Source organism: Heteronotia binoei, chromosome 4 (genome assembly GCF_032191835.1).
Source record: "Heteronotia binoei isolate CCM8104 ecotype False Entrance Well chromosome 4, APGP_CSIRO_Hbin_v1, whole genome shotgun sequence".
NCBI lineage: Eukaryota > Metazoa > Chordata > Lepidosauria > Squamata > Gekkonidae > Heteronotia > Heteronotia binoei.
Window position 1 is genome coordinate 184596435 of NC_083226.1, and position 25074 is coordinate 184621508.

The window sequence follows — 25074 nt, forward strand, 5'->3', positions numbered from 1 at the left end:
TGGGCAGGGGGTTGGACTAGATGACCCTGGAGGTCCCTTCCAACTCTATGATTCCTGACCGTTAGAGCGATTCCACAGTGGAAGAGGCTTCCTCCTCAGGAGGTGATGGGCTCTCCTTCCTTGGAGGTTTTTCAACAGAGGCTAGATGGCCATCTGACAGCAATGAAGATCCTGTGAATTTAGGGGGAGGTATCTGTGAGTTGCCTGCATTGGGCAGGGGGTTGGACTAGATGACCCTGGAGGTCCCTTCCAACTCTAGGATTCTATGACCTATGAGCTTGGGGATTCAAAATGCTGCCAACATATTTCAAACCTTTGTGAGATGTGGGGCTGGCCTGGGAGGAGTGAAGGTGGTGGGGGATGTTGAAATGACATAGCATGACATGTTACCATCACATTCACAATCTACCAGAGAGAGGGCCTTCTCGGTAGCAGCCCCCTACTGGTGGAACCAGCTACCAGAGGACGCGAGGGCCTTGAGGGACCTCACCCAGTTCTGCAAGGCCTGTAAAATGACACTCTTCCGGCTAGCCTTTAACTGATCTCGCGTTACGGTATTGTGGGAGCAAATGTAAGAATACTGAAGCCATCAGAAGCGAAAGAATTACAAATGATATCAGCACCAGATTGTTTTAATGATTGATTTTTAAATGGTCCTATTAATGTCATGCTGTTTTTAAATGGATGGTTTTTGTTTGTTGCTGTGAGCCGCCCTGAGCCTGCTTCGGCGGGGAGGGCGGGATATAAATCAAATCAAATAAATTCAGCCCAGATGCGACTTGAGTGAATCTGGAAACTTGAGAGCAACAGGAATGAGTTTGCAGAGTGTCTTTTGGCATGCTCATGTTACAACCAGGTTTTCAACCAGATGCAACATAAACATGACATCACACCTGGCCCAAGCCCCCCCCCCAAAAAAAAATAACTGCTGGGGGAGCAGACTATCTCCTTCCCTCATTTAGCTTCCTGTTTCCCACAGCAGGCTGCCAGATGCCCTTTTTAAGTTCGGGCTCAGAAGCCGCATTCCCCCAGTATTACTGGACCCCAGAATCTTGTTTTCAGAGCTCTGCTGCCCCAGAAATGGGGGTTCCCTTGATTCACTGAGTGGAATGGCTCTCTCCAGGTTTGTCTGCCTTTTCTCTTTAAAGGGGCCAGCATACCTTCGGGACCGCTCTCCCTGTATGAGCCCCTTAGGTCTTTAAGATCAGAGGCCCAACACCTCTTGGTGATACCCGGCCCCAGAGATGTCCGTCTGGCCTCAACAACAGACAGGACCTTTTCAGCCTTGGCCCCTGCCTGGTGGAATGAGCTCCTCCTGGAAGATCCGGGCCCTGCAGGATTTAATTCAGTTCCGCAGGGCCTGTAAAACAGAGCTCTTTCGCCAGGCTTTCAGCTGAGACAGTGAACATCACCCATCACTCCTTATTGGCCTTCCCCCTCTCAGTCCATCCCTGCTGGACCTGGACAAGAGGCCATGTTTGTGAGGCAGAATCTGCCATTCTAGTCTCTATTGTTTTCTGAAATTTTGGATATTTTATATATATATTAACTGATTTTAATTGTTGGTTGTTTTTATGATGTAGCCCACTCTGCGCCTGACCTACGGGAAGGGTGGGCTAAAAATTGAACAAAATAACTAAGTAAAGCCACCTTGAGTTTCTCTTCCGGAAGGAAGGTGAGATATGAATATTTAAATGAATAGGAGGAATCACCATGAATTTGCGTGATCTCCTTTTAGGGGCATCACAGTGAGTGGACGTGGAGTGCCACAAATTAACTCTGTGTTGTGTGAAGAAGGATTTTAATTCTCTTCCTCACCCCCAACTAGTTTCTCCCCATTAAATTCACAGTGTGCCACGGTTGCACCCAGCCACGACAGGTCTTTACCACAGCAGAGGGCATCTTGGGCCTGCTCCATGGCCTGCGCCCTCTGCCCTTGCTCCAAAGAAGCTCCTTCTGCCTCAGGAATTGCAGCTTCTGTCTTCACGGATGGTGTCCACATCTGAAACAGCAGCGAGGAAGATGGGTAAGAGTTGGAATGGAAGAGAGACCAAGGAAGAGATCTTGCCCCACTCCCAGACTCTGCACCCTCCCATCAGCAGATCTGGTCAGTTTTCTGGAGGGATCACAAATTCTCTAATAGAAGAGTCTGCTGAAAGAGCCTGTTCAATCTCCCATTTGGATGATTAGCACTTGGACAGATGTCTGGCAGGGAACCTTTGGGAGAAGGCCAGATATGATTGGTTGAATTGGGCATACCTGGATGGAGTCCCCTCACCTGTTCTGCCTGCCTCTTCTCCTCTGCCTTACTCAGGAGGAAACCTTCGGCCAGGGCTACCGCCTGGGAACTGGTCTCCGGCCCACATCCTCTGACCCAGCTCTGCATTTCCTGGGGCAGAACAGTCAGGAACTGCTCCAGGATCACCAGGTCCACGATCTGCTTCTTGGTGTGCCTCTCTGGCCTCAGCCACTGGCTGCAAAGTCCATGGAGCTGGCTGCAGACCCCTCGCGGCCCATCGGCCTCCCGGTAACGGAATTGCCGGAAGCGTCTGCAATCTGCATCTGAGATGGCAGTGAGCTGATCATGGATAACTGTCACCAGGGGTTCCCAGAATTCAACATCACTCCCGGCTTGGGTGGGATGGAGGCTTTCAGTTGCTGCCTTGCCAGTTCCAGGTCCTTCTGGGTTCTGCTCTTCCATCTCTTTCCCCTTCTCTCAGGTCTCCTCTGACCGGGTAATGATGCCTTTAGTGCCTTGTGTATGAAGAGCGGCGTCTCCCTGGAGGAAAGCAAAGTCACAGACAGTGACATGGAAAGTCAAAGGGAATGGAGATACAGCACTGCATTCTCCACTGCAGGGGAAGCCAAAGTGGTCGGCATTCCCGCCAGCCAATCAGCATGAATGAGTCATCCCATTAGATCCCACTTGGGCCTCCTTTCTGCATTTAAGTAAGAAAAGTTGGAAGAGACCTCCAGGAACGTCTAGTTCAGCCCTGCACAATGCAGGAAATTCACAAACACCTCCCCCTAAATTCACAGGATCCTCATTGCTGTGAGATGGCCATCTAGGCTCTGTTTAAAAACCTCCAAGGAAGGAGAGCCCACCACCTCCTGAGGAGGAAGCCTGTTCCACTGAGGAATCAATGTAATGGTCAGGAAGTTCTTCCTAATGTTCAGCCGGAAACTCTTCTGATTTAATTTCTACCCACTGGTTCTGGTCGTACCTTCTGGGGCCACAGAAAACAATTCCACACAATCCTCTATAGGACAGCCCTTCAAGTCCTTGAAGATGGTGATACTATCACCTCTCAGCCGCCTCCTCTCCAGGCTAAACATGCCCAGCTCCTTCCACCTTTCCTCCTAGGACTGGGTCTCCAGACCCCTCCCCATCTTCGTCGCCCTCCCCTGGGCCCTTCCAGCTGGTCTGGACCCTTCTTCAAATGTGGGGCCCCAAACTGAGCCCCATTTGTCTCCAGCTCAAGCTGCCCCTTTGTCTCTAGCTGCAGACAGAGCCAAGGTGTGGGCAGGGAGGCGCTTCCTTCCAGACTCCCCTCCCCCGCCCCCCATTGCAAACGGGGTTGCCAACCTCCAGGGAGGTCTCCAGCTCTCCCCCCGGGATGACCACCCACCTCTCGCCGGCAGAGGCCAGTTTTCTGGGGGGGAGGAGGGAGAGGGGTGGCTGTCCCCGTCTCGGGTTCCCCCGCCAGCTGGCCCTCCCCGCCATGCACCCCCTCCCCAAATGCCCAGGGACTTCCCGCCCTTCAGCCCGGGAGCTGGCAACCCCCCCTCCCTCCCTGCAGCTGCCAGCCTGGGCCTCCCCTCCGAGGCCCCCTGCCCGACACCCTCCGGCTGCTGCTGCCTGCTGGGGTTGCCAACCTCCAGGGGGGTCTCCAGCTCTCCCCCGGGAGGACCACCCACCTCCGCGGCTTCCCGCTCCTCTTCCGCGGGCTGCAGAGCCTTCTCCGCCCCCTCCCCGCCTTCCCGGTCCTCCCGCGGCCGCTCCAGCCGCCCACTCGGTGGCTTTAACCCTCTCGGCGCTGCAGAGGGAGGCAAGGGGCGCCCCGCCGTCTCCTGCGCCGAGAGGAGCTCCGGCTGCTGCTCAGGGCTTTGGGGGCTCTTCTGCACCAGATCTGGGGAGGCTGCAGGGCAGGAAGGGGCAGATGGACAGTGGCTGGATGCTGCTGCTGCAGCCCTCGCCGGGTCAGGGGAAGGACCCAAGAGAAGCCCTGTTGCCTCCCGCCCCAGCACCAAGAATACAGAGCATCACTACCCCAGACAGAAGAACATAAGGGAAGCCCTGTTGGAGCAGCCCAGTGGCCCATCCGCTCCAACACTCTGTGTCAGACAGTGGCCAAAACCCAGGGGCCCTCATGAGGTCCACCAGCAGTGTCAGAACCTCACTTTCCCTCCTGCTGTTGCCCCCCACCCCAGCACCAAGAATACAGAACATCCCTGCCCCAGACAGAAGAACATAAGAGAAGCCCTGTTGCATCAGCCCACTGGCCCCTCAACTCCAACACTCTGTGTCACACAGTGGCCAAAAAACCCAGGGGTCCTCAAGAGGTCCACCAGCAGGGCCAGAACCTCAGAATCCCTCCTGCTGTTGTCCCCCCCCCCCCAGCACCAAGAATACAGAGAATCCCTGCCCCAGACAGAATAACATAAGATAAGCCCTGTTGGATCAGCCCAGTGGCCCATCCGGTCCAACACTCTGTGTCACGCAGTGGCCAGAACCCAGGGGCCTTCAGGAGGTCCACCAGCAGGGCCAGAACCTCAGAATCCCTCCTGCTGTTGTCCCCCCCCCCCCAGCACCAAGAATACAGAGCATCACTGCTCCAGACAGAAGAACATAAGAGTTGGATCAGGACAACTGGCCCATCCAGTCCAACACACTGTGTCATACAATGGCCAACAAACCCAGGTGCCATCAGGAGGTCCACCACTGGGGCCAGGACACTAGAAGCCCTCTCACTATTCCCCCCAAGCACCATGAATACAGAGCATCACTGCCTCAGACAGAGTTCCATTTATACCCTGTGGCTAAGAGCCATGGATGGAACTCTGCTCCAGATACTTATCTAATCCCCTCTTGAAGCTGTCTGCACTTGCAGCTGCCACCACCTCCTGTGGCAGTGAATTCAACGTGTTAATCACCCTTTGGGTGAAGAACTTCTTTTTGGCTGGCAGATAGGGCTGCCAACTCTGTGTTGGGAAATTCTTCGAGATTTGCGGAGACCACGGAGGAACCTCAGTGGGGTCTAATGCCAGAGAGTCCCCCCCTCCAAAGCAGCCATTATCCCCGAGAGAACGGATCTGTGTCCTCAGGACATACCTTGTAATTCCGAGAGATCTCCAGTCCCCACCTGCAGGTTGGCAACTCTCACAGGGCAGGGTGCCAGCACACTTTGCAGAACAGGTGGCATCTTGTCACCTAGAACAGAGCCCTACTTTTTGGTTTATCACTGGAAGTGCCCACCTTTACGCCAAATGCCAGAAAATCAACAACTGCATACGACTCAGACTTTGACACACACACACACACACACCCAGGAAATATTCAGAGTCTGAGTAGAAAATATTAAACCAGAGGGGCTGAGGCAGCATAAGGCACCTTCAAGAGTTCCTGCATAAGAACATACGAGAAGCCATGTAGGATCAGGCCAATGGCCCATGCAGTCCGACACTCTGTGTCACACAGTGGCCAACAAACCAGGCGCCATCAGGAGGTCTATCATTGGGGCCAGGACACTAGAAGCCCTCTCACTGTTGCCCCCCCACCAAGCACCAAGCATTCAGAGCATCCCTGCCAAAGAGATTAGAACATAAGAGAAGCCATGTAGGATCAGCCCAGTGGTCTATCCAGTCCAACACTCTGTCACACAGTGGCCAACAAACCAGGTGCCACCAGGAGGTCCATCAGTGGGGCCAGGACACCAGAAGCCCTCGCACTGTTGCCTCTCCGAAGCACCAAAAATACAGAGCATCACTTGCCCCAGACAGAGAGTTCCATCTATGCCTTGTGGCTAATAGCCACTGATGGACCTCTGCTCCATATGTTCATCCATGTGTTAATCCCCCTTTGGGTGAAGAAGGGCTTCCTTTTATCCATTCTAACCCACCTACTCAGCAATTTGAGTGCCCACAAGCCCCAAGCGCTTTAACCTTTCTTCATAGGGAAAGTGTTCCAACCTTTGAATCATTCTAATTGCCCTATTCTGCACATTTTCCAATGCTGTAATATCTTTCTGGAGCTGTGATTACCAGAATTGTACACGGTACTCCAAATGAGGCTGCAGCATCGATTTATACAGGGGCATTATGATACTGGCTGATTTGTTCTCAGTTCCCTTCCTAATAATTCCCGGCAGAGCATTGGCCTTTTTTATTGCAGTCGCACACTATCTTGACATTTTCTGTGAGTTCTCTACCATGTTCTCAAGATCTCTCTCAGTCAGTTGTCTCCAAGTCACACCCCATCAGCTTGTAGTTATCGTCAGGATTTTTGGCCCCAATATGCATTACCTTGCACTTAGCCACATTGAACCTCATCTGCCACGTTGACGCCCACTCGCCCAGCCTCGACAGATCCCTTTGGAGTGCCTCACAATCCTCTCTGGTTCTCACCACCCTGAACAATTTAGTGTCATCCGCAAACTTAGCCATATCACTGCTTACTTCCAACTCCAAATCATTAATGAACAAGTTAAAAAGTATCGGACACAGTACAGAGCCCTGCGGCACCCCACTGCTTACCACCGTCCACTGAGAAAATTGCCCACTTATACTCACTCTCTATTAATTCGCCACTTTTTGATCTGATCCCCGTGGCACAGAGTGTTAAAGCTGCAGTACTGCAGTCCTAAGCTCTGCTCACGACCTGAGTTCAATCCCCGGCGGAAGCTGGGTTTTCAGGTAGCCGGCTTGAGGTTGACTCAGACTTCCATCCTTCCCAGGTCAGTAAAATGAGTACCCAGCTTGCTGGGCGGAATGTGTAGAAGACTGGGAAAGGCAAAGGCAAACCACCCCATAAGAAATCTGCCGTAGAAACACTGTGAAAGCAACGTCACCCCAGAGTCGGAAAGGACTGGTGCTCGCACAGGGGACCTTTCCTTTCCTTTTGATCCACAAGAGGACTTGTCCTTTTATCCCATGACTCTTGAGTTTTCTTAGGAGCCTTTGATGAGGAACTTTATCAAAAGCGTTCTGGAAGTCAAGGTATATAACATCTATTGGGTCCCCTTTGTCCATATGTTTGTTCACCCTCTCAAAGAACTCTTAACAGGTTAGTGAGACAAGATCTTCCCTTACAGAACCCATGCTGAGTCTTCCTCAATAATTTTTGTTCATCATGCACCTACTAATTCTCTTCAATAATGGTTTCCACCAACTTTGCTGGTATTGAAGTCAGACTGACTGGCCTGTTACTTCCTGGATCTCCTCTGGAACCCTTTCAAAACATGGGGGTGACATTAGCTACCTTCCAGTCCTCAGGAACACATCACAGGGGAGGGGCAGTGGGTGAGCTGCACAGCATCTGCTTGGCACGCAGGTGGTCATAGAATCATAGCATTGGAAGGGACCTCCACGGTCATCTAGTCCAACCCCCTGCACAATGCAGGAAACTCATGAATACCTCCCCCTAAATTCACAGGATCCGCATTGCTGTCAGATGGCCATCCAGCCTCTGTTGAAAAACCTCCAAGGAAGGAGAGCCCACCACCTCCCAAGGAGGAAGCCTGTTCCACTGAGGAACCGCTCTAACAGTCAGGAAGGTCCCCAAGTTCAATTCCTGGAATTCCCAGTTTAAACGGACCCAGGGGTTTGTGTGTGTCAGGGGTGATGGGAAAGACCTTGGGCTGAGACGCTGCCAGTTGAGGTGGGGCTCAGTTTTGGCAGGGTCAGGAAACCCCCCATGCCCCGCGGAGGCCTGAGGCCCTGCAGTGCGCCCACCAACCCTGCCAACCCAACGGGTCTCTTAAAAAACCACTTCTGGTGACCCCGAGAAGACAAGATTTTAGGACAGCCTTGCGTTCCCTTGGGTAGGCGTGCTGTGCTGCTGGAGCCCCTCCAGTCCCCGTGGTGGTGGAGGGCTGTCTTGCCCAGCAAGGGGGCATTGGATTGCGCACTGGAAAATCACGTCAAGGGCTGGCCCTAGAGCCTTTTGCTTTCACGTTTTCATGGCAGACATTTTTGTTTTGTGTTTTTATTGCATGATGCGTTATGTAATATAAATTTAATAAAAATGGAAATGGAAAGAAAAAGAACTGCTCTTGAGAGAACATCTCAGAGAACTGCAGCTGACCCAAGGTCACCCAGCAGCTGCATGTGGAGTGGGGAATCAAACCCAGTTCTCCCGATTAGAGTCCTAACCCCTATACCAGAGGTGGCCCACAGTAGCTCTCCAGATGTTTTTTGCCTACAACTTCCATCAGCCCCAGCCAGCATGGCTGGTGGGAGTTGTAGGGGAAAAACATCTGGAGAGCTATCGTTGGCCACCCCTGCACTATACCAAACTGGCTCAGAGGGGAAAGTGAGGTCCCTTTCCCCACAAAGTCCTGGAGGGCCTGACCTAGTGGCCGGCAGCTCAGAACTGGACTTTACTTTTCCAAGGTAGAGGATGCTGAATGGGGAAAGAGGAAGGAAGAAGATATTTATACCCTGTCCTATACTCTGAATCTCAGAGTGACTCACAATCTCTTTTACCGTCCTCCCTCACAACAGACACCCTGTGAGGCGGGTGGGGCTGAGAGGGCTTTCACAGCAGCTGCCCTTTCAAGGACAACTCCTGTGAGAGCTATGGATGACCCAAGGCCATTCCAACAGGTGCAAGTGGAGGAGTGGGGAATCAAACCCGGTTCTTCCAGATAAGAGTCCGTGCACTTCACCACTATACCAAACTGGAAAGCTGAAGACAGGCGGGGCAGAAAATATAGGTTGGCTATGGGGTGGGAAGGAGAGAAGGAAGCATGAGAAAAGGAGGTCTTTCAGGAAAGGGAAATTTGAAACAGTTTGTGTGTGGGGGGGAATGAGATGCATCCCAAGTCCCTGCCCACTTAGAAATAAATAAATGCAAAAGTCATGAGATTTCCACACCTATCTAACATATCTCTTTGAATAAGGGCTCCCCCTCCCCCCCAAAAAAATCAGTCCTTAAAGCTATCTGGCAAGGTCTGTTAGCCTGAAAAAGTAAATTAGGTGGACAAGAACATCACTATCCAATGTGTTTCTCTTTTAGCTGCATTGACACACTCAAACAGGGACTTTGTTTGCTTATCCCATTACATATATTGAACCCGTCTCCCATTGTCATTGACAGACAATCTCACATTTTGACATACTGCTGTTTTGTTGCTTACGCATGCTCATGCTACTCAGATCAAAGGTTTGCTCAATTTGTTAATTCTAGTATTCTGTCATTGTACCATTTTACATTCTAAACCACTGCCTACCAGATAATTTTACTTCATTGTCATTGGTTCTTAAATCTGTACAATGGTGCATTCTGGGCCACTGCCTACCAGCTCTGTATGGCTCTGTTCTGCTCTGTAGGGCTTTGCTCACTGTGCTGGATTCCTCGTCTAATGAAGTGGGCTTAAGAGCACAGGAAAGCTGACGTTCTCAATAAAAACTGGTTGGTCATGAAGCTGAAACTTGACTCCTGCTTTGTTCAACTGCTTCAGACCAACACGGCTGCCGCTTGGATCTATCTGACCTGCTAAAGGGCACTCAAAGTCCTTCCAAGCCTCCTGTGCATTTAATGAAGACCAACTCATTAAAAACCTGCTGAACATAGAAAACACGTCTGATTTGCCTGATGCAAATAATCATCTTTAATCTGAGCTGTGCCCCTTCCTAAACTGAGTTTTGTTTTCTAGGGTTGCTCACTGCCCGAAGGGGGAAAAAGCATTCTCTCCCTTTAACAGAGGCTGTTATTTATCTCTTCAGATGCCCATTCCCACCCACAAAGCCTCTGGGGAAAAGACAGGATCCCCCCCCCCCACCCTTTCAGGCCTGTTAGCAACCCTAATGCAGATACCTTTCCAAATTAAAGTAGTGAGATAAGAACATAAGAAAAGCCATGTTAGATCAGGCCAATGGCCCATCCAGTCCAACACTGTTGTCACACAGTGGCCAAAAAAATTTATACACACACACACACACACACATATATACACTGTGGCTAATAGCCACTGATGGACCTCTGCTCCATATTTTTATCTAACCCCCTCTTGAAGGTGGCTATGCTTGTGGCCGCCACCACCTCCTGTGGCAGTGAATTCCACATGTTAATCACCCTTTGGGTGAAGAAGTACTTCCTTTTATCCGTTTTAACCTGTCTGCTCAGCAATTTCATCGAATGCCCACGAGTTCTTGTATTGTGAGAAAGGGAGAAAAGTACTTCTTTCTCTACTTTCTCCATCCCATGCATTATCTTGTAAACCTCTATCATGTCACCCCTCAGTTGACATTTCTCCAAGCTAAAGAGCCCCAAGCGTTTCAACCATTATTCATAGGGAAAGTGTTCCAGCCCTTTAATCATTCTAGTTGCCCTTTTTTGGACTTTCTCCAATGCTATATTTTTTGAGGTGCGGCGATTAGAACTGCACACATTACTCCAAATGAGACCGCACCATCGATATATGCAGGGGCATTATGATACTGGCTGATTTGTTTTCAATTCCCTTCCTAATAATTCCCAGCATGGCGTTGGCCTTTTTTATTGCAGACGCACACTGTCTTGACATTTTCAGTGAGTTCTCTACCATGACCCCAAGATCTCTCTCAGTCAGTTGTCTCCAAGTCACACCCCATCAGCTTGTAGTTATCGTCAGGATTTTTGGCCCCAATATGCATTACCTTGCACTTAGCCACATTGAACCTCATCTGCCACGTTGACGCCCACTCGCCCAGCCTCGACAGATCCCTTTGGAGTGCCTCACAATCCTCTCTGGTTCTCACCACCCTGAACAATTTAGTGTCATCCGCAAACTTAGCCATATCACTGCTTACTTCCAACTCCAAATCATTAATGAACAAGTTAAAAAGTATCGGACACAGTACAGAGCCCTGCGGCACCCCACTGCTTACCACCGTCCACTGAGAAAATTGCCCACTTATACTCACTCTCTATTAATTCGCCACTTTTTGATCTGATCCCCGTGGCACAGAGTGTTAAAGCTGCAGTACTGCAGTCCTAAGCTCTGCTCACGACCTGAGTTCAATCCCCGGCGGAAGCTGGGTTTTCAGGTAGCCGGCTTGAGGTTGACTCAGACTTCCATCCTTCCCAGGTCAGTAAAATGAGTACCCAGCTTGCTGGGCGGAATGTGTAGAAGACTGGGAAAGGCAAAGGCAAACCACCCCATAAGAAATCTGCCGTAGAAACACTGTGAAAGCAACGTCACCCCAGAGTCGGAAAGGACTGGTGCTCGCACAGGGGACCTTTCCTTTCCTTTTGATCCACAAGAGGACTTGTCCTTTTATCCCATGACTCTTGAGTTTTCTTAGGAGCCTTTGATGAGGAACTTTATCAAAAGCGTTCTGGAAGTCAAGGTATATAACATCTATTGGGTCCCCTTTGTCCATATGTTTGTTCACCCTCTCAAAGAACTCTTAACAGGTTAGTGAGACAAGATCTTCCCTTACAGAACCCATGCTGAGTCTTCCTCAATAATTTTTGTTCATCATGCACCTACTAATTCTCTTCAATAATGGTTTCCACCAACTTTGCTGGTATTGAAGTCAGACTGACTGGCCTGTTACTTCCTGGATCTCCTCTGGAACCCTTTCAAAACATGGGGGTGACATTAGCTACCTTCCAGTCCTCAGGAACACATCACAGGGGAGGGGCAGTGGGTGAGCTGCACAGCATCTGCTTGGCACGCAGGTGGTCATAGAATCATAGCATTGGAAGGGACCTCCACGGTCATCTAGTCCAACCCCCTGCACAATGCAGGAAACTCATGAATACCTCCCCCTAAATTCACAGGATCCGCATTGCTGTCAGATGGCCATCCAGCCTCTGTTGAAAAACCTCCAAGGAAGGAGAGCCCACCACCTCCCAAGGAGGAAGCCTGTTCCACTGAGGAACCGCTCTAACAGTCAGGAAGGTCCCCAAGTTCAATTCCTGGAATTCCCAGTTTAAACGGACCCAGGGGTTTGTGTGTGTCAGGGGTGATGGGAAAGACCTTGGGCTGAGACGCTGCCAGTTGAGGTGGGGCTCAGTTTTGGCAGGGTCAGGAAACCCCCCATGCCCCGCGGAGGCCTGAGGCCCTGCAGTGCGCCCACCAACCCTGCCAACCCAACGGGTCTCTTAAAAAACCACTTCTGGTGACCCCGAGAAGACAAGATTTTAGGACAGCCTTGCGTTCCCTTGGGTAGGCGTGCTGTGCTGCTGGAGCCCCTCCAGTCCCCGTGGTGGTGGAGGGCTGTCTTGCCCAGCAAGGGGGCATTGGATTGCGCACTGGAAAATCACGTCAAGGGCTGGCCCTAGAGCCTTTTGCTTTCACGTTTTCATGGCAGACATTTTTGTTTTGTGTTTTTATTGCATGATGCGTTATGTAATATAAATTTAATAAAAATGGAAATGGAAAGAAAAAGAACTGCTCTTGAGAGAACATCTCAGAGAACTGCAGCTGACCCAAGGTCACCCAGCAGCTGCATGTGGAGTGGGGAATCAAACCCAGTTCTCCCGATTAGAGTCCTAACCCCTATACCAGAGGTGGCCCACAGTAGCTCTCCAGATGTTTTTTGCCTACAACTTCCATCAGCCCCAGCCAGCATGGCTGGTGGGAGTTGTAGGGGAAAAACATCTGGAGAGCTATCGTTGGCCACCCCTGCACTATACCAAACTGGCTCAGAGGGGAAAGTGAGGTCCCTCTCCCCACAAAGTCCTGGAGGGCCTGACCTAGTGGCCGGCAGCTCAGAACTGGACTTTACTTTTCCAAGGTAGAGGATGCTGAATGGGGAAAGAGGAAGGAAGAAGATATTTATACCCTGTCCTATACTCTGAATCTCAGAGTGACTCACAATCTCTTTTACCGTCCTCCCTCACAACAGACACCCTGTGAGGCGGGTGGGGCTGAGAGGGCTTTCACAGCAGCTGCCCTTTCAAGGACAACTCCTGTGAGAGCTATGGATGACCCAAGGCCATTCCAACAGGTGCAAGTGGAGGAGTGGGGAATCAAACCCGGTTCTTCCAGATAAGAGTCCGTGCACTTCACCACTATACCAAACTGGAAAGCTGAAGACAGGCGGGGCAGAAAATATAGGTTGGCTATGGGGTGGGAAGGAGAGAAGGAAGCATGAGAAAAGGAGGTCTTTCAGGAAAGGGAAATTTGAAACAGTTTGTGTGTGGGGGGGAATGAGATGCATCCCAAGTCCCTGCCCACTTAGAAATAAATAAATGCAAAAGTCATGAGATTTCCACACCTATCTAACATATCTCTTTGAATAAGGGCTCCCCCTCCCCCCCCAAAAAAATCAGTCCTTAAAGCTATCTGGCAAGGTCTGTTAGCCTGAAAAAGTAAATTAGGTGGACAAGAACATCACTATCCAATGTGTTTCTCTTTTAGCTGCATTGACACACTCAAACAGGGACTTTGTTTGCTTATCCCATTACATATATTGAACCCGTCTCCCATTGTCATTGACAGACAATCTCACATTTTGACATACTGCTGTTTTGTTGCTTACGCATGCTCATGCTACTCAGATCAAAGGTTTGCTCAATTTGTTAATTCTAGTATTCTGTCATTGTACCATTTTACATTCTAAACCACTGCCTACCAGATAATTTTACTTCATTGTCATTGGTTCTTAAATCTGTACAATGGTGCATTCTGGGCCACTGCCTACCAGCTCTGTATGGCTCTGTTCTGCTCTGTAGGGCTTTGCTCACTGTGCTGGATTCCTCGTCTAATGAAGTGGGCTTAAGAGCACAGGAAAGCTGACGTTCTCAATAAAAACTGGTTGGTCATGAAGCTGAAACTTGACTCCTGCTTTGTTCAACTGCTTCAGACCAACACGGCTGCCGCTTGGATCTATCTGACCTGCTAAAGGGCACTCAAAGTCCTTCCAAGCCTCCTGTGCATTTAATGAAGACCAACTCATTAAAAACCTGCTGAACATAGAAAACACGTCTGATTTGCCTGATGCAAATAATCATCTTTAATCTGAGCTGTGCCCCTTCCTAAACTGAGTTTTGTTTTCTAGGGTTGCTCACTGCCCGAAGGGGGAAAAAGCATTCTCTCCCTTTAACAGAGGCTGTTATTTATCTCTTCAGATGCCCATTCCCACCCACAAAGCCTCTGGGGAAAAGACAGGATCCCCCCCCCCCACCCTTTCAGGCCTGTTAGCAACCCTAATGCAGATACCTTTCCAAATTAAAGTAGTGAGATAAGAACATAAGAAAAGCCATGTTAGATCAGGCCAATGGCCCATCCAGTCCAACACTGTTGTCACACAGTGGCCAAAAAAATTTATACACACACACACACACACACATATATACACTGTGGCTAATAGCCACTGATGGACCTCTGCTCCATATTTTTATCTAACCCCCTCTTGAAGGTGGCTATGCTTGTGGCCGCCACCACCTCCTGTGGCAGTGAATTCCACATGTTAATCACCCTTTGGGTGAAGAAGTACTTCCTTTTATCCGTTTTAACCTGTCTGCTCAGCAATTTCATCGAATGCCCACGAGTTCTTGTATTGTGAGAAAGGGAGAAAAGTACTTCTTTCTCTACTTTCTCCATCCCATGCATTATCTTGTAAACCTCTATCATGTCACCCCTCAGTTGACATTTCTCCAAGCTAAAGAGCCCCAAGCGTTTCAACCATTATTCATAGGGAAAGTGTTCCAGCCCTTTAATCATTCTAGTTGCCCTTTTTTGGACTTTCTCCAATGCTATATTTTTTGAGGTGCGGCGATTAGAACTGCACACATTACTCCAAATGAGACCGCACCATCGATATATGCAGGGGCATTATGATACTGGCTGATTTGTTTTCAATTCCCTTCCTAATAATTCCCAGCATGGCGTTGGCCTTTTTTATTGCAGACGCACACTGTCTTGACATTTTCAGTGAGTTCTCTACCATGACCCCAAGATCTCTCTCAGTCAGTTGTCTCCAAGTCACACCCCATCAGCTTGTAGTTATCGTCAGGATTTTTGGCCCCAATATGCATTACCTTGCACTTAGCCACATTGAACCTCATCTGCCACGTTGACGCCCACTCGCCCAGCCTCGACAGATCCCTTTGGAGTGCCTCACAATCCTCTCTGGTTCTCACCACCCTGAACAATTTAGTGTCATCCGCAAACTTAGCCATATCACTGCTTACTTCCAACTCCAAATCATTAATGAACAAGTTAAAAAGTATCGGACACAGTACAGAGCCCTGCGGCACCCCACTGCTTACCACCGTCCACTGAGAAAATTGCCCACTTATACTCACTCTCTATTAATTCGCCACTTTTTGATCTGATCCCCGTGGCACAGAGTGTTAAAGCTGCAGTACTGCAGTCCTAAGCTCTGCTCACGACCTGAGTTCAATCCCCGGCGGAAGCTGGGTTTTCAGGTAGCCGGCTTGAGGTTGACTCAGACTTCCATCCTTCCCAGGTCAGTAAAATGAGTACCCAGCTTGCTGGGCGGAATGTGTAGAAGACTGGGAAAGGCAAAGGCAAACCACCCCATAAGAAATCTGCCGTAGAAACACTGTGAAAGCAACGTCACCCCAGAGTCGGAAAGGACTGGTGCTCGCACAGGGGACCTTTCCTTTCCTTTTGATCCACAAGAGGACTTGTCCTTTTATCCCATGACTCTTGAGTTTTCTTAGGAGCCTTTGATGAGGAACTTTATCAAAAGCGTTCTGGAAGTCAAGGTATATAACATCTATTGGGTCCCCTTTGTCCATATGTTTGTTCACCCTCTCAAAGAACTCTTAACAGGTTAGTGAGACAAGATCTTCCCTTACAGAACCCATGCTGAGTCTTCCTCAATAATTTTTGTTCATCATGCACCTACTAATTCTCTTCAATAATGGTTTCCACCAACTTTGCTGGTATTGAAGTCAGACTGACTGGCCTGTTACTTCCTGGATCTCCTCTGGAACCCTTTCAAAACATGGGGGTGACATTAGCTACCTTCCAGTCCTCAGGAACACATCACAGGGGAGGGGCAGTGGGTGAGCTGCACAGCATCTGCTTGGCACGCAGGTGGTCATAGAATCATAGCATTGGAAGGGACCTCCACGGTCATCTAGTCCAACCCCCTGCACAATGCAGGAAACTCATGAATACCTCCCCCTAAATTCACAGGATCCGCATTGCTGTCAGATGGCCATCCAGCCTCTGTTGAAAAACCTCCAAGGAAGGAGAGCCCACCACCTCCCAAGGAGGAAGCCTGTTCCACTGAGGAACCGCTCTAACAGTCAGGAAGGTCCCCAAGTTCAATTCCTGGAATTCCCAGTTTAAACGGACCCAGGGGTTTGTGTGTGTCAGGGGTGATGGGAAAGACCTTGGGCTGAGACGCTGCCAGTTGAGGTGGGGCTCAGTTTTGGCAGGGTCAGGAAACCCCCCATGCCCCGCGGAGGCCTGAGGCCCTGCAGTGCGCCCACCAACCCTGCCAACCCAACGGGTCTCTTAAAAAACCACTTCTGGTGACCCCGAGAAGACAAGATTTTAGGACAGCCTTGCGTTCCCTTGGGTAGGCGTGCTGTGCTGCTGGAGCCCCTCCAGTCCCCGTGGTGGTGGAGGGCTGTCTTGCCCAGCAAGGGGGCATTGGATTGCGCACTGGAAAATCACGTCAAGGGCTGGCCCTAGAGCCTTTTGCTTTCACGTTTTCATGGCAGACATTTTTGTTTTGTGTTTTTATTGCATGATGCGTTATGTAATATAAATTTAATAAAAATGGAAATGGAAAGAAAAAGAACTGCTCTTGAGAGAACATCTCAGAGAACTGCAGCTGACCCAAGGTCACCCAGCAGCTGCATGTGGAGTGGGGAATCAAACCCAGTTCTCCCGATTAGAGTCCTAACCCCTATACCAGAGGTGGCCCACAGTAGCTCTCCAGATGTTTTTTGCCTACAACTTCCATCAGCCCCAGCCAGCATGGCTGGTGGGAGTTGTAGGGGAAAAACATCTGGAGAGCTATCGTTGGCCACCCCTGCACTATACCAAACTGGCTCAGAGGGGAAAGTGAGGTCCCTCTCCCCACAAAGTCCTGGAGGGCCTGACCTAGTGGCCGGCAGCTCAGAACTGGACTTTACTTTTCCAAGGTAGAGGATGCTGAATGGGGAAAGAGGAAGGAAGAAGATATTTATACCCTGTCCTATACTCTGAATCTCAGAGTGACTCACAATCTCTTTTACCGTCCTCCCTCACAACAGACACCCTGTGAGGCGGGTGGGGCTGAGAGGGCTTTCACAGCAGCTGCCCTTTCAAGGACAACTCCTGTGAGAGCTATGGATGACCCAAGGCCATTCCAACAGGTGCAAGTGGAGGAGTGGGGAATCAAACCCGGTTCTTCCAGATAAGAGTCCGTGCACTTCACCACTATACCAAACTGGAAAGCTGAAGACAGGCGGGGCAGAAAATATAGGTTGGCTATGGGGTGGGAAGGAGAGAAGGAAGCATGAGAAAAGGAGGTCTTTCAGGAAAGGGAAATTTGAAACAGTTTGTGTGTGGGGGGGAATGAGATGCATCCCAAGTCCCTGCCCACTTAGAAATAAATAAATGCAAAAGTCATGAGATTTCCACACCTATCTAACATATCTCTTTGAATAAGGGCTCCCCCTCCCCCCCCAAAAAAATCAGTCCTTAAAGCTATCTGGCAAGGTCTGTTAGCCTGAAAAAGTAAATTAGGTGGACAAGAACATCACTATCCAATGTGTTTCTCTTTTAGCTGCATTGACACACTCAAACAGGGACTTTGTTTGCTTATCCCATTACATATATTGAACCCGTCTCCCATTGTCATTGACAGACAATCTCACATTTTGACATACTGCTGTTTTGTTGCTTACGCATGCTCATGCTACTCAGATCAAAGGTTTGCTCAATTTGTTAATTCTAGTATTCTGTCATTGTACCATTTTACATTCTAAACCACTGCCTACCAGATAATTTTACTTCATTGTCATTGGTTCTTAAATCTGTACAATGGTGCATTCTGGGCCACTGCCTACCAGCTCTGTATGGCTCTGTTCTGCTCTGTAGGGCTTTGCTCACTGTGCTGGATTCCTCGTCTAATGAAGTGGGCTTAAGAGCACAGGAAAGCTGACGTTCTCAATAAAAACTGGTTGGTCATGAAGCTGAAACTTGACTCCTGCTTTGTTCAACTGCTTCAGACCAACACGGCTGCCACTTGGATCTATCTGACCTGCTAAAGGGCACTCAAAGTCCTTCCAAGCCTCCTGTGCATTTAATGAAGACCAACTCATTAAAAACCTGCTGAACATAGAAAACACGTCTGATTTGCCTGATGCAAATAATCATCTTTAATCTGAGCTGTGCCCCTTCCTAAACTGAGTTTTGTTTTCTAGGGTTGCTCACTGCCCGAAGGGGGAAAAAGCATTCTCTCCCTTTAACAGAGGCTGTTATTTATCTCTTCAGATGCCCATTCCCACCCACAAAGCCTCTGGGGAAAAGACAGGATCCCCCCCCCCCACCCTTTCAGGCCTGTTAGCAACCCTAATGCAGATACCTTTCCAAATTAAAGTAGTGAGATAAGAACATAAGAAAAGCCATGTTAGATCAGGCCAATGGCCCATCCAGTCCAACACTGTTGTCACACAGTGGCCAAAAAAATTTATACACACACACACACACACACATATATACACTGTGGCTAATAGCCACTGATGGACCTCTGCTCCATATTTTTATCTAACCCCCTCTTGAAGGTGGCTATGCTTGTGGCCGCCACCACCTCCTGTGGCAGTGAATTCCACATGTTAATCACCCTTTGGGTGAAGAAGTACTTCCTTTTATCCGTTTTAACCTGTCTGCTCAGCAATTTCATCGAATGCCCACGAGTTCTTGTATTGTGAGAAAGGGAGAAAAGTACTTCTTTCTCTACTTTCTCCATCCCATGCATTATCTTGTAAACCTCTATCATGTCACCCCTCAGTTGACATTTCTCCAAGCTAAAGAGCCCCAAGCGTTTCAACCATTATTCATAGGGAAAGTGTTCCAGCCCTTTAATCATTCTAGTTGCCCTTTTTTGGACTTTCTCCAATGCTATATTTTTTGAGGTGCGGCGATTAGAACTGCACACATTACTCCAAATGAGACCGCACCATCGATATATGCAGGGGCATTATGATACTGGCTGATTTGTTTTCAATTCCCTTCCTAATAATTCCCAGCATGGCGTTGGCCTTTTTTATTGCAGACGCACACTGTCTTGACATTTTCAGTGAGTTCTCTACCATGACCCCAAGATCTCTCTCAGTCAGTTGTCTCCAAGTCACACCCCATCAGCTTGTAGTTATCGTCAGGATTTTTGGCCCCAATATGCATTACCTTGCACTTAGCCACATTGAACCTCATCTGCCACGTTGACGCCCACTCGCCCAGCCTCGACAGATCCCTTTGGAGTGCCTCACAATCCTCTCTGGTTCTCACCACCCTGAACAATTTAGTGTCATCCGCAAACTTAGCCATATCACTGCTTACTTCCAACTCCAAATCATTAATGAACAAGTTAAAAAGTATCGGACACAGTACAGAGCCCTGCGGCACCCCACTGCTTACCACCGTCCACTGAGAAAATTGCCCACTTATACTCACTCTCTATTAATTCGCCACTTTTTGATCTGATCCCCGTGGCACAGAGTGTTAAAGCTGCAGTACTGCAGTCCTAAGCTCTGCTCACGACCTGAGTTCAATCCCCGGCGGAAGCTGGGTTTTCAGGTAGCCGGCTTGAGGTTGACTCAGACTTCCATCCTTCCCAGGTCAGTAAAATGAGTACCCAGCTTGCTGGGCGGAATGTGTAGAAGACTGGGAAAGGCAAAGGCAAACCACCCCATAAGAAATCTGCCGTAGAAACACTGTGAAAGCAACGTCACCCCAGAGTCGGAAAGGACTGGTGCTCGCACAGGGGACCTTTCCTTTCCTTTTGATCCACAAGAGGACTTGTCCTTTTATCCCATGACTCTTGAGTTTTCTTAGGAGCCTTTGATGAGGAACTTTATCAAAAGCGTTCTGGAAGTCAAGGTATATAACATCTATTGGGTCCCCTTTGTCCATATGTTTGTTCACCCTCTCAAAGAACTCTTAACAGGTTAGTGAGACAAGATCTTCCCTTACAGAACCCATGCTGAGTCTTCCTCAATAATTTTTGTTCATCATGCACCTACTAATTCTCTTCAATAATGGTTTCCACCAACTTTGCTGGTATTGAAGTCAGACTGACTGGCCTGTTACTTCCTGGATCTCCTCTGGAACCCTTTCAAAACATGGGGGTGACATTAGCTACCTTCCAGTCCTCAGGAACACATCACAGGGGAGGGGCAGTGGGTGAGCTGCACAGCATCTGCTTGGCACGCAGGTGGTCATAGAATCATAGCATTGGAAGGGACCTCCACGGTCATCTAGTCCAACCCCCTGCACAATGCAGGAAACTCATGAATACCTCCCCCTAAATTCACAGGATCCGCATTGCTGTCAGATGGCCATCCAGCCTCTGTTGAAAAACCTCCAAGGAAGGAGAGCCCACCACCTCCCAAGGAGGAAGCCTGTTCCACTGAGGAACCGCTCTAACAGTCAGGAAGGTCCCCAAGTTCAATTCCTGGAATTCCCAGTTTAAACGGACCCAGGGGTTTGTGTGTGTCAGGGGTGATGGGAAAGACCTTGGGCTGAGACGCTGCCAGTTGAGGTGGGGCTCAGTTTTGGCAGGGTCAGGAAACCCCCCATGCCCCGCGGAGGCCTGAGGCCCTGCAGTGCGCCCACCAACCCTGCCAACCCAACGGGTCTCTTAAAAAACCACTTCTGGTGACCCCGAGAAGACAAGATTTTAGGACAGCCTTGCGTTCCCTTGGGTAGGCGTGCTGTGCTGCTGGAGCCCCTCCAGTCCCCGTGGTGGTGGAGGGCTGTCTTGCCCAGCAAGGGGGCATTGGATTGCGCACTGGAAAATCACGTCAAGGGCTGGCCCTAGAGCCTTTTGCTTTCACGTTTTCATGGCAGACATTTTTGTTTTGTGTTTTTATTGCATGATGCGTTATGTAATATAAATTTAATAAAAATGGAAATGGAAAGAAAAAGAACTGCTCTTGAGAGAACATCTCAGAGAACTGCAGCTGACCCAAGGTCACCCAGCAGCTGCATGTGGAGTGGGGAATCAAACCCAGTTCTCCCGATTAGAGTCCTAACCCCTATACCAGAGGTGGCCCACAGTAGCTCTCCAGATGTTTTTTGCCTACAACTTCCATCAGCCCCAGCCAGCATGGCTGGTGGGAGTTGTAGGGGAAAAACATCTGGAGAGCTATCGTTGGCCACCCCTGCACTATAAATGTAAAGTTCTGTATTTAAGTAGGAAAAGTTGGAAGGGACCTCCAGGATCATCTAGTTCAACCTCCTTCACAATGCAGGAAACTCACAAAAACCTCCCCCTAAATTCACAGGATCCTCATCGCTATCAGGTGGCCATCTAGCCTCTGTTTAAAAACCTCCAAGGAAGGAGAGCCCACCGCCTCCTGAGGAAGCCTGTTCCATTTAAGTAGGAAAAATCCAATACATGGTTATAGGACGGCGGAGACTTTTCTTAGCAGTACGGTAGTATGTGTGAAGAGGGGTCTTACATGAGTCAGAGTATGTTCCACTAAGACCCCTAGATCCTTTTCGCACATACTACTGCTAAGACATGTCTCCCCCGTCCTATAGCCATGCATTGGATTTTTCCTACCTAAATGAAACAGGCTTCCTCAGGAGGTGGTGGGCTATCCATCCTTGGAGATTTTTAAAGAGAGGCTGGATGGCCATCTGACAGCAATGAGGATCCTGTGAATTTAGGGGGCGGTATTCCGAACTTCCTGCATTGTGCAGGAGGTCCCTTCCACCTCTATGATTCTAATGTTTTATAGGAAGAGTAGTTGTCTTTTAGGTGTAAAATATGAAGAAAGTCCTTTTTATGGGGTAAGCATTTTCACCGTTTCTCTTTATAAGATTTCTATGCTGAATTAAACTGCACATTCTGAGCATTTTTCCTCTGTATTGCCACTGAAGACTTTTATTGCTAATCAGTCTCCTATCGTTAATCAATCTCTCTGAGCACTCAAAACGTTTCTTCCTGTGGGTTCTTAGGTCTGGTGAACAATGGCCACTCCAAATGAATCTCTTTCCACACTCTGAGAATTAAAAGGGTTTCTCCCCGTATGGGTTCTTAGATGCTGTTGAAGAATGCCACTCCAACTGAATCTTTCCACACTCTGTGCATTCAAAAGGTTTCTCTCCCGTGTGGGTTACTTGATGCCGTTGGAGAGTGTCACTCCGACTGAATCTCTTCCCACACTCTGAACATTCAAAAGGTTTCTCCCCTGTGTGGGTTACTTGATGATCTTGAGTGAGCATTCAAAAGTTTTCTCCCCTGTGTGGGTTCTTTGATGCTCTTGAAGACGGCTACTCCAACTGAATCTCTTCCCACACTCTGAGCATTCAAAAGGTTTCTCCCCTGTGTGGATTGTTTGGTGCCGCTGAAGACTGCTACTGTTACTGAATCTCTTTCCACACTCTGTGCATTCGAAAGGTTTCTCCCCTGTGTGAGTTCTTTGATGCTCTCGAAGACTACTACTCCAACTGAATCTCTTCCCACACTCTGAGCATTCAAAAGATTTCTCCCGTGTGGATTGTTTGGTGCCGTTGAAGACTGCGGCTCCGACTGAATCTCTTCCCACACTCTGAGCATTCAAAAGGTTTCTCCCCTGTGTGTGTTCTTTGATGGTCTTGAAGACTGCTACTGTGACCGAATCTCTTTCCACACTCTGTGCATTCAAAATGTTTCTCTCCTGTGTGTGTTACTTGATGCCGTTGGAGACCGCCACTCCAACTGAATCTCTTCCCACACTCTGAGCATTGAAAAGGTTTCTCCCCTGTGTGAATTGTTTGGTGCCGTTGAAGATGCCCACTCGTACTAAATCTCTTCCCACACTCAGAGCATTCAAAAGGTTTCTCCCCTGTGTGGGTTCTTTGATGGTCTTCAAGACTGCTACTCTGACTGAATCTCTTTCCACACTCTGTGCATTCAAAAGGTTTCTCTCCCGTGTGGGTTACTTGATGCCGTTGGAGACCCCCACTCCAACTGAATCTCTTCCCACACTCTGAGCATTCAAAAGGTTTCTCCACTGTGTGGGTTTTCTGGTGGATTCGCAAAGTACCACTCTTACTAAATCTCTTTCCACACCCTGAGCATTCATAAGGTTTCACCCCCGTGTGCGTTCTCTGGTGGATTTGCAGAGTGCCACTCCAACTGAATCTCTTTCCACACTCTGAACATTCAAAAGGTTTCTCCCCTGTGTGGGTTCTTTGGTGCAGCTGAAGATACCCACTCGTACTAAATTTTTTTCCACACTCTGAGCATTCGAACGGTTTCTCCTCTGTGTGGATTCTCTGGTGGATTCGTAGAGTGCCGCTCTTACTAAATCTCTTTCCACACTCTGAACATTCAAAAGGTTTCTCCCCTGTGTGGGTTCTTTGGTGCCGTTGAAGATACCCAACTCTACTGAATGTTTCTCCACATTCCGAGCATTCAAAAGGTTTCTCCCCTGTGTGGGTTCTTTGATGCTCTTGAAGACTGCTACTCCGACTGAATCTCTTCCCACACTCTGTGCATTCAAATGGTTTCTCCCCTGTGTGGGTCCTTTGATGCTCTTTAAGACTGCTACTCCGACTGAATCTCTTCCCACACTCTGTACATTCAAATGGTTTCTGCTCTGTGTGAGTTCTTTGATGCTCTTGAAGACTGGTACTCCGACTGAAGCTCTTTCCACACTCCATGCATTTGAATGGTTTCTCTCCTGTGTGGGTTCTTTGATGCTCTTGAAGACGACTACTCTGACTGAATCTCTTTCCACACTCTGTGCATTCAAAATGTTTCTCCCCTGTGTGGGTTACTTGATGCCGTTGGAGAGTGTCACTCCGACTGAATCTTTTCCCGCACTCTGAGCATTCAAATGGTTTCTCCCCTGTGTGGGTTCCTTGGTCCACAAGGAGCTGCGATCTAAAGTACTTTTCACACTGAACGGATTGACTTGCCTTCATTATCCTGTGCTTAGTTATGTTACACTTTGTTCCATCTTGATTCTCAGCCATATGGCCATCGTACTTTCTCTGAGGTAGGCCTTGATAACTGACATTTCCTTTCAAGTCTTCATTTTTAACTCTGACTGGCATTTGCTGATGAAGTTCCTCGTCCTCCTCATTTCTCTGATCATCCTCTGCTGTAATAAATAGAGAGGCCCTTTTAGTACCTGGGATGTTTGTAAGGTCCAAAGGCATCTATGTCACTGCATAAGGAAAGGATTGACGGCCCCTTGGCCTCATCCAGCTTGACTGATCTTAATCAACTTTCCCCAGAATATCTAGTATTGAAGGATACCTCACACTCCCTCAAGAGCCACAGCAGAGCTCTTGCCCAGAATGAGTTTCTGCACCTCCAGATTTCAGGCCCCAGAAGGCCGCCCTCCCTCTCTCCCTCATTACTCAGAGGGCTTTATGATTGTTGCTCAGAAGTAAACCAGAAATCCTCTGTGGTTTTCCCTTGCCTCTTCCCTTCACATAACCATAAAGGATACTCACTCTCAGCCAGCTCATTTGGGAAGGAAATATGCTCTTCGGATCCTCTTGTTGAACTCTCCAGCCTTTCTTTGGATGCAAAGCCATGGTCTGTTTCCACCACTGTCTTTCTTATACTTCTCATTTCTTTTGCAGGAAGAGAGAGAGAGAGAGAAAGAGACTGATCATTCTTATATGGGAAAGGAAAGAAAGTCAAGAGTAAAAATTCTTCTGGAAGGATGAAGGCGTGGTCAAGATCAAAGTGAAGAAGAAGAGGAGGAGGAGATTGGATTTAAACCCT

The 25074-nt window shown here is 48.9% G+C and overlaps 1 protein-coding gene across 1 annotated transcript; it reads right to left on the reverse strand.

Annotated features, from left to right (window-relative positions):
- Positions 1 to 2716: 2716 nt before the first annotated feature.
- On the reverse strand, positions 2717 to 24116 carry LOC132570207 (zinc finger protein 239-like; the record flags this gene model as incomplete). The annotated part of the gene is made up of 3 exons (XM_060236638.1): positions 2717 to 2779; positions 3919 to 4139; positions 23378 to 24116. Coding segments are annotated over 3 exons (1023 nt in total), but the record flags the coding sequence as incomplete, so codon positions are not given.
- Between the last annotated feature and the right edge of the window lie 958 nt (positions 24117 to 25074).